Genomic DNA, 14664 nt, shown 5'->3' on the forward strand with positions numbered 1-14664 from the left:
TATCGTGACACTGTCGTCACATTAGAGCAGCGCTGTATTCACCCTAAGGTCATGGGTTCGAATCCCACTCATGACACAACTTTTTCAACTCAACCAAGACCTTAGATAAAAAGAATAATTAATTGCAATATTTAATATGGACAATTATGACCGCCAAACATATATGGATTAATTTTTAATAATCAAGTGTACTCACATAGTGCAATTTGAAATGATCCTTTTTATTTTTATTGGCCAGGGGAACATTGTAAAACATATTATTATTAAACAAAATTACTTTCCGCATCAGTCGTCACTTAATTATGACTTCATTTGCCTGTTTTATTACAGTGAGATTCAAACTAATTTTAATTCTGTAATTATTCGATTAATTGGCTCACACTTGCTAATTTTAGCTCACTAGTTTACTCAATAATCCATAATTATTCCATAAATATTTTTTATTGAACTTAAACTGAACAATACTCAATACAATATATTCATTTTTTTGCATTGTACAATGCATAATAATACACCTGGTACCCCTATTTTTGTGTTGTAAATTTCATGATTTGATCACTATGTTACTACCCAATTAACACACACCATTAATCATTTTTTAAAGAGAAGTTATTAATAAGCACCTAAATTGTAATTATCAGAGCTGACTAGTTTTATGATTACTAACATTACATGTTGTACTGTTTTTTCTTTGTGAAATTTTACAATATTGCTTATTATAAATTAATTAAAATGTCACTATATCAATTATAACTTAAGTGCATGTTTATGTTTTGTTTTGTCTTGCATTGCATTGAGACAATTAAAGCACTCTTTTCACAGGCCAGACCAGGATTTGAATCACTTGCACTAAATTTGGTATTTATTAATTATTAATATGTAGATATTTCATTTCATTATTAATATTTTTATTAGTTACCTTTTCTTTTTTTTTTTTCAAATAAAGTGGATAATATTTAATGCTTGTAATAAATGAGTAATTTACTTTTAGCTACGGGATGAAGGATATTCCTGGAGGACGACATCAACCACAAGCGAAGGAACAGGAAGCCCAGCAAACAGCCCCCGGCCTCAGACTCCGGCTTTCCCTGTTCATCCTAGAACACCTTACAGTAATGGAAATCATTCACATTTCGATATCGCAGGTCTGCCCCCCAAAAGCCCAACTGCAAACAGGTAAGCTCTTGTTAGTTTATTTTCCAGTAGATGTTTTAATATTTTCCCAATTTAGAAAGGAGTGGACACCTCTAGGGGAGACCCTTCAAAGAGAACATTCTTCAACAAGTTCACGTGGATATGACAGTTCAGACAACCAGTACAGTCCAAAAGTAATTGTAATTTCATATTATTTTAAAATTTTCCCTTGATTACCAAACTGCTTGATTGTTGATCAAGGAAATAATTGTCAAATAAACCATTAAAAACATTGATATTTTTTATAAATGAAAAATTTTAAATGTATAGAGTCCAGTTCTTTCAAATGGAACAATGAACGGGGGTCAATCTTCCCCAACACCAACTGTATATTATGGAACATCTAGAAGGTCTTCAATACATAGTAATGGAGAACCTCCTCAAGAAGTGTCACCAGCACATGTCAAATTTGTCAGGGATACAAACAAGTACTGGTACAAAGCAACTATATCCCGAGAAGAAGGTATTTTTCTGTTTTTTATTTATTCCTTCCCCCCCCCCATAAGAATGTGATTTAATCATTTATTGTTTTTTAGCAATAAACATGTTAAAAGATCGTCCACCTGGGACTTTCGTCGTGAGGGATTCAAACTCATTCCCAGGTGCCTTTGGTTTGGCTTTGAAAGTCGCAACGCCTCCTCCAAATGCAGGAAAATCGCCTACAGGAGATCCAGCCAATGAACTTGTAAGACATTTTCTAATTGAGCCCACATCTAGGGGAGTTCGATTAAAAGGTTGCAGCAACGAACCTGTATTTAGTGAGTATTAAAGTTTTTTGTTTTACCTGTCAATATAATGTCTGTTATAATATATGTGACCGTTTTAGTGTCTGTTATAATTTAGTGACCGTTAATTAATGACTATTTACAGATCGTGAGATGCGGTCACCCAGACCACATCTCACAATCTCTAAATAATTGTTATAATATAATTATTTTTTTTAGGTTCATTGTCTGCTCTAGTCTATCAGCATACCTTAACACCACTTGCTTTGCCGTGTAAACTAGTACTTCCAGAATCTGATCCATCGAGGCAAATGGACCCTTCAACAGTTAGCAATGCTCAACTTCTCTTAGCACAAGGAGCAGGTATTTTGCCTAATTGCATCTTTATTGTATCAGTATTAATGTATTATAAATTTCCAGCCTGCAACGTGCTCTATTTGAAAACCGTTGACACCGAATCACTGACTGGTCCTCAGGCCGTTGTTCGAGCAATAACCCAGCTATTCTCTGATGCTCTACCAACTGCAGTAGTTGTCCATTTTAAAGTATCAACCCAAGGCATTACACTTACGGACAACAAAAGGCAACAATTCTTTAGAAGACATTATCCCGTTAATACGATCAGTTACTGTGGGCTAGATCCAGACGATCACAGGTGGAGTCAGAGAAATGAGACTACTGGAATGCCTTTATCTTCATTGTAAGTTTCCTTATTTTTACAAAATTACTATTATATAGCGATCTGGTGGAACACTAATGCCAAGTGCTCTTCACATGAATTGTAAAGTAGGGAAAATAAAATGACCACCCTAAAAAGAAGGAGTGGGATGTCATTAGCAATATTTCTTTATAAGACTTTGTTTTAAATAAAATATTTTCATGAATTTAAAAAAATCTTAATATTTTCAGGCGGTGTTTTGGATTTGTTGCTCGAGAACCGGGAAATAAGCCTGACAACCAGTGCCACTTATTTGCTGAACTTGAACCAGGACAGCCAGCTAATGCAATAGTAAATTTTGTAGCAAAAGTAATGTTGAACGGCCAAACGAAAAATAATATCGTATAAGTTTCAATTATTCATTTAATCAAATTTTTTGGCTTCACACACACAAAAATGGTTACCTTTATTGTTTCTGTTGTTTTTCTTCAATTGATAAATTTTACAAAAAAAAAATATTCTATGAAAATTATTCAACTCGTATACAAATACCATTGTAATTATTTATAACAATGCTTCTTATCCATATGAAAATAAATAGTAAAATAAAATTATTTTACCTAGACCTCCACCGTCTCTTTTAGTATCTCCTAAAGATAATTTGTATGTAGTCATAATCAATCAGTGATTTGTGGACATGGAGAATTTTAGCATATCAATTTGTTGGCAGCATATGAAAAAGGATTATTTCCTTTCTTTCCATTCTTTATGAAAGAATAAAGGACAGAACTATATCATTTGTTAAAAACAACCAATAATTAAAGGTAATTAAAAGAACATTATTTAGGCTTAGGAAAATAATTTGTTGTCCTGGAACAACTAAATATTTCATTTAATGATTTTTGTGTATTTAAATATTCATTTTATTAACACTGCTTATTTCAAAATGACTTTAATTTAGAATTTCAATTGTCTCATTCTTATTATTTTATGTATTTATTTGTGTAATGAACAGAATTAATATTTTTAACTAGGCATTATGTAAATAGATATTACAGTAGAATAAAAATATAACAATTATAATCATTACTAATTTATACAAGTATATTTTACTTTGTTAAATTTAACAGGCGACATCACTATCAAATATAGCATTTATTTTTTGTGTTATTTTTACTGTAAGACTACCAGTTCATTTTATCCTTGTTAAAGTGTTCATTTGAACATTTTATGTAAGAAAAAAATGGTAAATTAAATTGCTCACTAAAGTAATTTATAGAACTTTAACAAAATTAGAAAGAAATGAAATATTTAAAAAAAAAAAAAATTAGTTTCAGAATTAAATAATTTCAATCCTTTATTTTCAAAATAATAAGATTATAATAATTGTACAATTAACAATGTAAATAAAAAATATACTATGATTTAAATTCTTGTCTAGTTTTTCTCTATTGTGGTGACCTTCCAAATCTCAGATAGCCATAATCCTCGAACTTTTCATCTGTCCCCTCTCTTTTTCCAAATCGCATGTGTCCGTAATCGTTAAATTGCCTTTTTTCCAAAGCGTCCTCGTCTTCTTGAAACGCTGCATCACCGAGTTGAGGCACCCGAAGGTGAATGTGATGCCGGGGGAATGGCCTGTCAATTGACAGTTCTGCTGAACAGAGACAATTTGTATTTTGGAGGAAAAGGTAGATGCCAAGAGTGAGCAGTATGCTTGTCATCGTGTTATGATTCATTTTGCCTTCTAAAATAATATTCAGTTAATAAACATAACTTGAAAATTACACAGATAACTATTTTTTAATTATATTTCAAATCAGTCCTGAAGAGTTTTAAGCTTACTTTTGTAATACATTTGAAATTAATCAAAACATTATTTTTATTTTGTTTTAGACATTAAAGTCAAATTCAGTACAGTAATATTTTAGTTAATAAATAAACACATTTTGATATCATCTTCAAAAGTGCATTGCAGTGCTACAAAGCTAAGAAAAGTTTGCTCCAGATTTTTTCTGAAACTGAATTTTCAACTAGAACATGGTAGTTGATAAATTATTATTTTATAGAACTTTCTCCCTCTCAGAATTGTTTTAAAAATAAATAAAAAATATATTTTATTAAATTTTAAAGTTAAATTTAAACTATTTTTAATGAATTTGCGTCGAATACCTTTAGAATGTTGTTCGTCTCAAGGCTTCCTTCTAGACTGACTGTTTCTGCTAAAAACTGTTCCTTTTATACTTGCTGAAAAACAATTATTGGTTTAATAAATGCAAAGAAAGACATGATTTTATAAAGCCCATGTCTCACGGGAAAAACCACCCTTTGAATCCTTAAGCAGCCCTTACTCGATTGGCCCTACCCTCACTTGACATCAATAGATTGATTCAATTTCATGTTTTTTTCTCTTTTTTTCAAATCATGGAGGTATTAGGGAACCTACGGGCAATCTTGCTCAAAGAAAAAAAATAACCAAATTATATCAAGAAGGGAAAATTGGGAAAAATGTAAAAATAACTTTATAATTGTATATAGTTTTTAAACAATTGATTAAAACCATAAACCTTCCTACTATAAAGTAAAGCAGTTCTTTGAAACTATATTTTGAATGAAAGGGTTCAACAGAATCAGGCCTAAGTCAAAAATTCACTGCCTACTTTGAATCTGAAAAAGTGAAATATTTTGGACAAATTTGAATTTTATTTTCCATTAATTTTCACACTGTAACCTGAATTTTTCTGACATTTCTATATTTATTCAATTTAGTTCATAAAAATAGTTATATTTGAACTTTTTTTATTTATTTCTTATTTTTAGTTACACTTTGAGAAATAGAATCTACCACTAAATTTGATGCTGATATTAATTAGTAAATTTTAGATTTGATTACATTAGCAAACTTTTTTTAAAAATTAGCAACAATAGCAAGTCTAGCAATAAAATTTGCCAAAGTTCACCTGTTTATGTGATTCTTTCTGTATAGGGTACCACAACTTTCAATGCTAATAATACAGTTGACGCCTTCAAAAGAAAAATCCAGTTTTGGGTTGAATCTGTTGAGAAGGAAGAGGTGGAGTGTTTTCCCATGTCAAAGAATTTTTTAAAAGAAAACTGCAGCTTCTGAATGGCATATTGATTAATAAAATATGTGAACGCCTTCAAAGTTGGGAGATGTCCTTTGACCACTACTTCCCACTACGCTGCAAGACCATGAATTGGTGGTAAAACCATTTGCTATTTCGACAAAGCCAACCTGTCTATCTTCAAGAGAATACGAATGTTTGATAGACATTACTTCAGACTCCACCTTGAAATCTATTTTCTAGTGCAGTATTTACCCATTTTTGACTCCTAGAAAACAAAAAATTTCAATTTCTCGTTGAAAATTCAAAACGTGTTTTTCTTCTATTTGCCACAACTTATTCATGTAAATTCAGATTTTCTATCTAAACAACTACCAAAACTAAATACCAAAGCTGTTTAGATGTTTGGACCTGACATCCGTCTCCAGCTGTCAAAAATTAAACTCAACATATCCAAATTGTTCAAGCTAAAACAACCTCTCAATCTTCCTATAAATTCAGTAATCATTAATGTTCAAATTAATACTTTTAAAATTGGCTCGGGTTTTACATACCAATTGATTCCATTCTGTCCAATTTGATTTTTGTGTTCCAGATTTTGTAAATAAAGTTAAGTATGTCAATCTAATGTTTGTTTTCATAGAGATATCCCTCTCCACCACCTATTAGGAATGGATTGGCTAATGTTAATTTATAAAACTTTAATTTACTACATATACTATAAGTATCTAACTTTAAATACTTGAATGGGAGGGGTCCTGTGAAAGGGGTCCGCTGGCCAAACAGGTTTGGGAAGACTTAGTCTAAACAATAGGTTTGTATTGTCATGTCAGCATTGATTTACAAGTCAAATATTTTAATTTTATTAATATGATTTTATAATATATTTTCACATTTTTATATTTAATTATGTGAAAAATTAAAAAATACTACTAATTAATTTTTGTTTGCTAATAATTATCAACATTATTAAATACAATAATCTCATTTCAAAAAATGATATATAATAATGATAATATATATGATTACATTATACATTACATTATATATATTATTACAACATAAAAGCTAAATCCACTAAAAACTGTTTTTTAATATTACTTTTGTTAATATTTATTTACATTGAACGAAATTTTTACAATTATGAAGAAACATGTCAACATTAATTTCTAATTTTGTGAGACTGTCTCAAAGGGCGGTGGCAATTATTGTTTACATTTCTGACATTTTGACTTCCTTTGAACTTTTCACAGTAATTACAATGATTTCTTTTGTATCTTTCAAGTTTTCCAGGGTAACTGAATTTCGTTTCTGTACAGTAGTAGACTTCAATAAAATTGCCGTTCATGTTTATAACTGGCTCACCGTCGTTACCATCTGAGCACTGACACTTCCAATCACTTTCTGTTTCACATCTCTTTTCTACTATAACAACAGGTCGAATCGTACTGACATTTTCTGGTTTCAGAGGAATAAATACATGGTCTTCTGAGATTTTCTTGAAAGGTAACTCTTTTTTCCTAGGCATAGGCGGTGTTAAAGGAACAGGTAATAGCCTAGTATACCCAGATCTTCTTAGCCATTTGTCTAAAGCAATGAACCATCTTCCATCAACTGGTTTATTATCCTTATTATACCTTGCCGAAAACATTCTCAACAAATGAAAATGAAAGACTGAATTAAATGAATAATTAAATCATAGAAGTCCTACAAATTCATGTAATTGCATAACCAACTTTCATCCCATTATATTCCACTATGGAAGCCTTGTCTTGTGTATTATTAAACTTTAAATTTAACAATCAATATTAGAATGTATAAGAACATAAACATTTATAAATAGTGGAGACGTAATTTATTTTTACCCTACTTTTGTTTATTAATTTTTTTTTCCAGTTTTGTTTATTACCAAAAGATGCAGAAAACAAACACTTTGAGTGAGAAGAAATACTTTGATTGAATATAAAAAATATATTTTTTTGCATTGTATAAATTCACTTTTTTTCACATCCTACATGTATTTGTTAAATTTAAACAATGTTTGTAAACCCCAGGCCCTGAAGATGATCTCAATAAAGAATTTTGGCACAATAAAGAAAATGTTTTTCTGAAACCTACATCACACCAGACCACATCTCACGATTTCCGAATAATCATTACCAAAAGAGTTACGCTTTTAATGCTTAAGCTGAAACTCCAATCTTTTATTATTTTAATAACCCAGAAACTCGTTGCTCATTTTTATCCAATGCTAATGAATTACTATTACTATCTTGTGTACTTTTTTGTTTATTGCTGAAAAAATTTTATAAATTCACTATTACTCAAGATTAGATAAGACTTAAATCAAGAAAAATTGTTAAATACAACTTTGAAATATGAAACTTTTAAAAATAATCCCAACTCTGATACAGAACTTACGTGTATTTGTTGGATAAAATACATTTTGATTATTATAGAGAAATACTGATTACTAATTTATATAAGCTCAAATCTGCATATGCATATATACATACAGAGTTGAGCCTATCACATCTGGCAACTCGCTGAAAATTCCAGTTTTTGTGTAATTTACAATAAATTACCAACAGATCTCGAGAATCACCCACCTCAGGTATTAACAGTCCAGGGTCAGTCCGTCGTCTTCCATCCACCCACCAAGGATGGACTCAAAATAGGCTTATAATACCCCTATCATTAGGATTTTATCAACTTTACAAAAATTTAGATAAGCATATGAACCACAATTAGAACACACACACAAATTTAAATTTAATTTAAATAACATATTTGAATTTTTTGAATTTCCCTCTTACTTGTATCTTAAGGCTTATTCTTTGGTTTACTGATAACCCCCCCCCCTTGTGCTCTCTTCTGTGGTACATATGCTGATAACCCTGAAGAATGGCCATATAACTACTAATTTACTAATTTATGACATTTGTTGTTCAATAATAAACAAAGTCAATCGACTGATGTCAATAGAGCCAGAAAACAATAACCATAAAAGCTTTGCATTTATTTAGAATACATTAAAATGAGTGAAGAGTGTCAGAGTAATGAAATATTGGAGTTTCAGAACAAATTCCAAGATAAATTATTTGAACTTCAGTCTAAAAGGGTTTGTTGACATTTAAAGCTTGAAAGTTTAAAAAGCTAATTTTCATTTTAAATGTACTTAGTTGACGGTTTAAGCTGAAAGATTCATTTACTTTTTATAACTTGATTAAAATAGTTGCTCAGAACAGGAAGAAACAAATACTAATAAATATCTTTAAAAAACCCAACTCAATTTATATGTGTAAATATAGGTCAATTTTATTTTTAAATAAATGTTAATTTATTATATAAAAGGTGTTGGTTGGTCAAATATTACATTAATTTAATTAGCATTTAATACAATAGGGGTAACTCCATTTTAATTCACTTATTTAATTATTATTGTTATTTTTATAGAGTACAATGAAAGATCTTGAAGCCAAAATGCAAAAGGAGATACTGCAGAAACAAGATTTTCAAAGGTCCGTTGAAAAGGCCAAAAGAGAAATTCAAGAAATGTCGGTACAGCTTGAAGTTGCGATAGCGGCTGCTAGAAAAAGCGAATCAGACCGAATAGCAAATAGAGAGGTTTCAGCAAGGCAGAAGATCCATCTTCAGACAACGCTCATGGACAGGGAAACTCTCCAAGAGCAAATTCGAACTCTTGAGGTTACTGCTTTATACAAAATTAAATATTACATTAACAGAAACGAGTGGTGATATTCTTTTTCAGGTAGAAACAGCTCAACTTAAAAGATTATTACAACAAAGCGATGAAAAGTTGGTTAAACAAAATATTTTACAAGAACGATGCAAAAATAAGGAAATGCAATTTAAAAAATCTTTAGAACAGCTTACTTCGTATGCTACTTTATGTTTATTTAATTTTTTATTTTATTAATTTATCTTTTTAATACTCTTAATGTATTAGGACAATTAAAGCTACTGAAGATAGCCATAAAAAACTCAAAGACCTGTTTAACGTGATTAATGTTGCAAACCAACATGTAACTTTTCTTTTAGTTACTAAAACAGACTTAATAACGAATTTAGAAGAAGAAAGAAATAAATTGCAAGAGCAAGTTTTGTCTTTTACAGGTATATTAAGATTACTTTAGGGGTTTACCAAGTTGTATTTTAAACATTATTTTATTTAAATAAAGTTAGCATCAATATACCATAGTATACAGTATAAAATTTTCCTTTACAGAAAATTTAGCAAAATTGAAAGTCGAAAACCAGACACAAAAATCCTATGGATGCGATGAAAATCTTTTAGAAACTGAAGTAAATTTATTTGTTATACTTCGACAAAATATTTACTAAAGTGCTGACTTGAAAATTTCTAATATATAATTTCACATTTTAGCTAGAGAAATCTTTAGAAGAAAAGGAAATTGCCATTAAGGAAAAAGAAAAAGAAATTAAGGATCTACAAAAAGCTCTGGAAATGAGTTTTGAATCGATTAAACATTTAGAAAAACAAAATGCTAACTTACAGGATGACTTGAAGTATGCTCGAAATTTATATTTTTTTAAAAAACATGAAATATAACTGTTCCTGTTTATTAGTTTTTGGAAAAATAAAGCTAATAAAAGCTGTTCTTGTCAGTCTGAGAATAACAGTCAATCAAATGATTCTTCAAGAAGTGAAAATTCACCAGTTTCTACAACATCGGACAAGAATGGAAGTGTTGAAAAGTCTCCGATTGTAACTGAAAATACGCCGAAGAAGAAAACCAAAAGGAATAAAAAATCACTATTCACAGCTAACAAAAATGGAGATAAAGAAACAAAAAAACAAAATGGGGTTCCACAGGAAGAAGACAATTCAGAGAGAAAAATTAACGCGGTAATTGTAATTGAATGAATTTAACATTAATTAATTCACTGTATTGTTAGTTTTTTATTTCTTGTTTATGTTGTAATACATATTGGATAAACATGAACAGAATTATTTTTTGTTCATGTAAATTTAATTTGCAGAATTATTATGAAATATTACAAAATAATTCAAGAACTTATTAAACATTTCAAGAATAAAAAGTTTATCTTCCTTTCTAAAGCTTTAATTTTGAAAATCTAGTACATATTAAATATAGAAGAAAAGTACATTGCAAGGTGAGTATGAAGAAAACAAAATGCATTAATTTTTATTTTAGATGCAACAGATGGAAAAAGAAAAGTCTAAATAATAAAATCCATACAATAATATTATATTTAAGTTCAATATGAATGCGATGATTTACAACCAAGCTGTAAAAAAGACATAACAACTCTAGGCCATTCAAAATTAAATGGCATAATCGTTTGTGAAGAAAATCAATATTGAAATTTGTCTATGGTGTCAATTTATTTACTCCTTATTTGATCTTTAAACTACCCTAAAATGTGTATTAATTACAAATATAGAAGCTTAGCACTGGGTAGAAAGCATGCTTGTACTTGCAATTGAGAATAATGAAAAATTCATTATTTATCTATTTACAAATAGATAAATAATACAGATACATAATACATAATAACAGACCTTCTTTAAAAAGATTTAGAAATGGTTTCTACATCATGTTTTTAAATTGAAACACAGATGGAGATACGGTAAACTAAATTCTCCATTCAGCATGTGAAAACCCCAGAATCACTCTGAAAAACATATATAAATGCTTAGTTAGAAATCGTGAGATGCGGTCTGGTGTGATGTAGGTTTCAGAAAAACATTTTCTTTATCTTGCCAACGTTTTGATCTTTTTTGAGATCATCTTCACATATAACAATTACATTTTGGATGTGGAAAAGTGAATTTATACAATGCAAAATATATTTTTTATATATTCAATCAAAGTATTTCTTCTCACTCAAAGTGTTTGTCTTCTGTGTAATTGTGCCACTCTTGCGTGTCGTGTCGAGAAATATATTTTGCATTGTATAAATTCACTTTTCCACATCCAAAATGTAATTGATATACGTAAACAATGTTTGTAAATCCCAGGCCCTGAAGATGATCTCAATAAAGATCGAAACGTTGGCACGATAAAGAAAATGTTTTTCTGAAATTTACATCACACCAGACTGCATCTCACGATTTCTAAATAAATATCGATTAACGGTCACTAATCACCACACATATATAGATGCGTTGAAATGCTTGTATGAGATATCTTAAGTGCCTCTGAGATGCCTCATTTCACTTATTGTAAGTTGTTTTTGACGAAAGCTTGAATTTTGGCATCATCAATGGTTGAAGGAGGATCAGAGTATTTTGCATCTTCCATATTGAAATTTTCACTTCTGAACCGGGCAAACCACTTACCACAAATTTTCCTAGCAGACAGCATAGTTTTACATTTCTGTAATTAAAATATTAATTAGCAAAACATCTTGAAAAAATACAAGATCTTGAATGGAACTGATGAAAAAAATATCTACACAAATCCCTTTTCAGAGTGTCTAAAAAATAACTAAATAAATATTGCTCTCTTTTTGAATTATTACAGACATATTTTACAGCCCGATACATTAAAAAATTTTAAGAATAGATCCTCAAATCAATGGTAATGTATTCCAAGACAAAGGCATGTAAACAAGTTTACAATAGGACCATTTCATAACTATCTAGGACGTGTTAGTACTGTTGATTGAACACTCCAGAACAGCAGAAACAAGCCTGTGCATATTATGCCTGGAAATGTTATATAACCCAACCTATATATAACTAACCCATATTATAGAACTAACCCATAAAAAATAACAAAAACCTTGTTCATTGGAAATTATGTAAATTTATATAGGTTTATAAAGTGTTATTAAGTTTAGACTTTTGAAGACTTCATCAATTTTTTTCTATTCATTCCCTAACATTTCTTTTATAGTTCAGAGGATTTTTGGGTATTGAGCCAACTTCAGACAAAAGGGAGGTGGTGCAAGTATGTGTCATACGTCTAATTGATCACCACAAAGACATGGTGGTATAGATTTTTCCATGAGGTGCCTGTGGGTCATATTTGTGTGCCCTATACATAATCAACGTAGTACGACCTCATCAAACCTGGAAGTTTGGAAATATATTTCTCAAGGTTTAACAGTCTCTTTTATATTTTGTAATTTGTTGGAAGTGATTTGTTTCCACTAATTTTCCCAAACATCAATTAATTTAAGACTTTATATCTTTAGGATTTATTAAAACAGATGATGGGTTGTTTTGTGCAGCTTTCGCTCTCGATGTCCTGACACGACTTGCTATCCAAATAAAGGAAACAGGAGAGTTCAGAAATATTTTTATTTTAAGTTTTGCCAAATGTTCTGAACTAATGGATTTTTAGAGTAAGGGTTCTGAATTGCTTGAAGTACTGTATAAGAATCAGAAAATATAATTATTTTATGGTGACTGATAGAGGGATCGTCTAAAGCATTTAAAATGGCAAATATGTCTGCATTATATGAACTGAAAAGTGAGGGTAACGAAAAATAGAAGGGTGACTATAATTACATAAGAACAACCTACCATATGTGATTCATTGGTACCATCAGTGTATATGACTAAAGCATCATCATTACATTGGTTTAGTTCAAGGAATATTTGTTTGAAATCTATAGGGTTTGTTTCCTGTTTTCAAGCATTTGTAAGAGAAAAAACAAATTTAACTTCTGGAAGTAGCCAGGGAGGGGTTGGGCTTGGGGGCTGGGTTATTTTTCGGGTTTGATCTGGATCTATATTGGATTGTGAAAGATATTTATTTGCCCGATATACACTGACAGGCAAAAAATTCTTTCCTCTTGTAATATAACTTGATTTGTATATATTTTTATAAATTAATCAAAGTTTCACGTTTTTTAACGTTTAATAGTTGATTTTTTGTCTTAAAAAGTTAAAAAAAAATATATATATATATGTAAATTGGGAAGGAAAATTTAAAAAATAAAAAAAGACAGAGAGAAAGCATTTGTTTTAAATTTTTAAATAACATTTCAATATCACGTACTTCCTCCTCTTGCCTTATTTACGTCTTGAAGACCCCTCGGTATACTTTCCAGTCTCTTTGCTGAAAATTAGCCCATTCTTCACTTAGCGTCCTTTGAAGATAGTGGAATGTATCAGAAAGTGATGGACATGCTCTTATTCGTCTTTTGGATTCAAGCCTGGAGAAAGGGATGACCAGGCTAAGACGCTGATGTTATGTTGTTGAAGGTATGTTTATACTGTGCGAGCAACATGTAGACGGGCATTATCATGCATTAGAATAGGATTGTCGCTGATTTCTTCGAGGTTAGGCAATGCATGATGTTCCAAAATTTCATCCATATAGCAAGTGGCCATCAAAGACCCCCCACGAACAACAACCAACTGTGCGACTCTCCATTGAAATTCTCGCCACACCATCATTGAGCTATGTTGAAAATGACAGCTCTGGGGAAAATTACAAGCTTTGTACCTTTCATTTTGCCTTCTTCACACTCTTTCACGCCCAACTGGAGATCGTATAGCAAATCTACACTTATCTGTAAAAAGTACAGCAGACCAATCGTCCAAAGATCAATGGCTGTGTTCTTGAGCAAATGCGAGCTGTGCAACACTGTTTTCTGGTCAATTCTGGTTCTCATACGGGGCCAGTCCATACTGATTTAATCTTCTTCGAGCAGTGCGTTTAGATATTTGGACACCTCGAACTTCCTGGAGCTGATGAATTGCTTGGACAACAGTAAGGTGCTGGTTGAGCAAAATTCTCAAAGTCAAAAAACTGTCATTCTGTGGTTCTGCTATCCTAGGCTGTCCATTTCTGGGCCTTCTATGGTAGGACCCAGTTTCTCGTAAACGTGTAACGGCGTATTGCAGAGTTTCGTATAGAACTCCGATGGCAATAGCCGCATACCTCTTGGAACCTCAGCACTAAGTGGCATTTTTAAGTTAAAAATTAAAATTAAGAAAACAAAGGTGAAAATTAAACTGTTTATTGCTTCAGAATTC

General features: G+C 30.7%; 3 protein-coding genes across 15 annotated transcripts in view; 2 read left to right on the forward strand and 1 right to left on the reverse strand.

Annotated features, from left to right (window-relative positions):
- LOC106667887 (tensin) overlaps positions 1-4001 on the forward strand; it is a 302717-nt gene extending 298716 nt beyond the window's left edge. For 8 of the 10 annotated variants that reach the window (XM_024226959.1, XM_024226962.1, XM_024226966.1 and 5 more), the window contains 8 exons: positions 823-858; positions 992-1176; positions 1232-1328; positions 1465-1657; positions 1731-1952; positions 2139-2282; positions 2340-2619; positions 2829-4001. In XM_024226959.1, the coding sequence (XP_024082727.1) occupies positions 823-858; positions 992-1176; positions 1232-1328; positions 1465-1657; positions 1731-1952; positions 2139-2282; positions 2340-2619; positions 2829-2985 (1314 nt within the window). In that variant the 3' untranslated portion in view covers positions 2986-4001. The remainder of the gene's footprint in view (positions 1-822; positions 859-991; positions 1177-1231; positions 1329-1464; positions 1658-1730; positions 1953-2138; positions 2283-2339; positions 2620-2828) is intronic. The other 2 variants (XM_024226961.1, XM_024226965.1) reach the window with 1 other exon arrangement.
- On the reverse strand, positions 4002-5661 carry LOC106667889 (drosulfakinins). The gene is made up of 3 exons (XM_014396134.2): positions 5538-5661; positions 4750-4824; positions 4002-4324 (listed from the first exon to the last, which is right to left on the reverse strand). The coding sequence occupies exon 3, from the start codon at positions 4314-4316 to the stop codon at positions 4026-4028; it is 291 nt and encodes a 96-aa protein (XP_014251620.1). The 5' UTR covers positions 4317-4324; positions 4750-4824; positions 5538-5661; the 3' UTR covers positions 4002-4025.
- Positions 5662-8566: 2905 nt separating this feature from the next.
- On the forward strand, positions 8567-12612 carry LOC106667886 (restin homolog). 4 transcript variants are annotated; one of them, XR_002910317.1, is made up of 9 exons: positions 8567-8784; positions 9120-9371; positions 9436-9563; positions 9634-9800; positions 9913-9989; positions 10072-10214; positions 10275-10554; positions 10689-10823; positions 12572-12612. XR_002910317.1 is itself a non-coding variant. In XM_014396127.2 (8 exons), the coding sequence occupies exons 1-8, from the start codon at positions 8701-8703 to the stop codon at positions 10895-10897; spliced, it is 1164 nt and encodes a 387-aa protein (XP_014251613.1). In that variant the 5' UTR covers positions 8567-8700; the 3' UTR covers positions 10898-10980. The 4 variants fall into 4 exon arrangements, 3 of the variants coding, with proteins under 3 accessions (XP_014251613.1, XP_024082738.1, XP_024082739.1); XM_014396127.2 differs by lacking the exons at positions 10689-10823; positions 12572-12612 and adding an exon at positions 10865-10980; XM_024226970.1 differs by lacking the exon at positions 12572-12612 and having other exon boundaries at positions 10689-10857.
- Positions 12613-14664: the final 2052 nt, after the last annotated feature.

Source organism: Cimex lectularius, unplaced genomic scaffold, assembly GCF_000648675.2.
Source record: "Cimex lectularius strain Harlan isolate CLEC.00 unplaced genomic scaffold, Clec_2.1 scaffold149, whole genome shotgun sequence".
NCBI classification, from domain to species: domain Eukaryota; kingdom Metazoa; phylum Arthropoda; class Insecta; order Hemiptera; family Cimicidae; genus Cimex; species Cimex lectularius.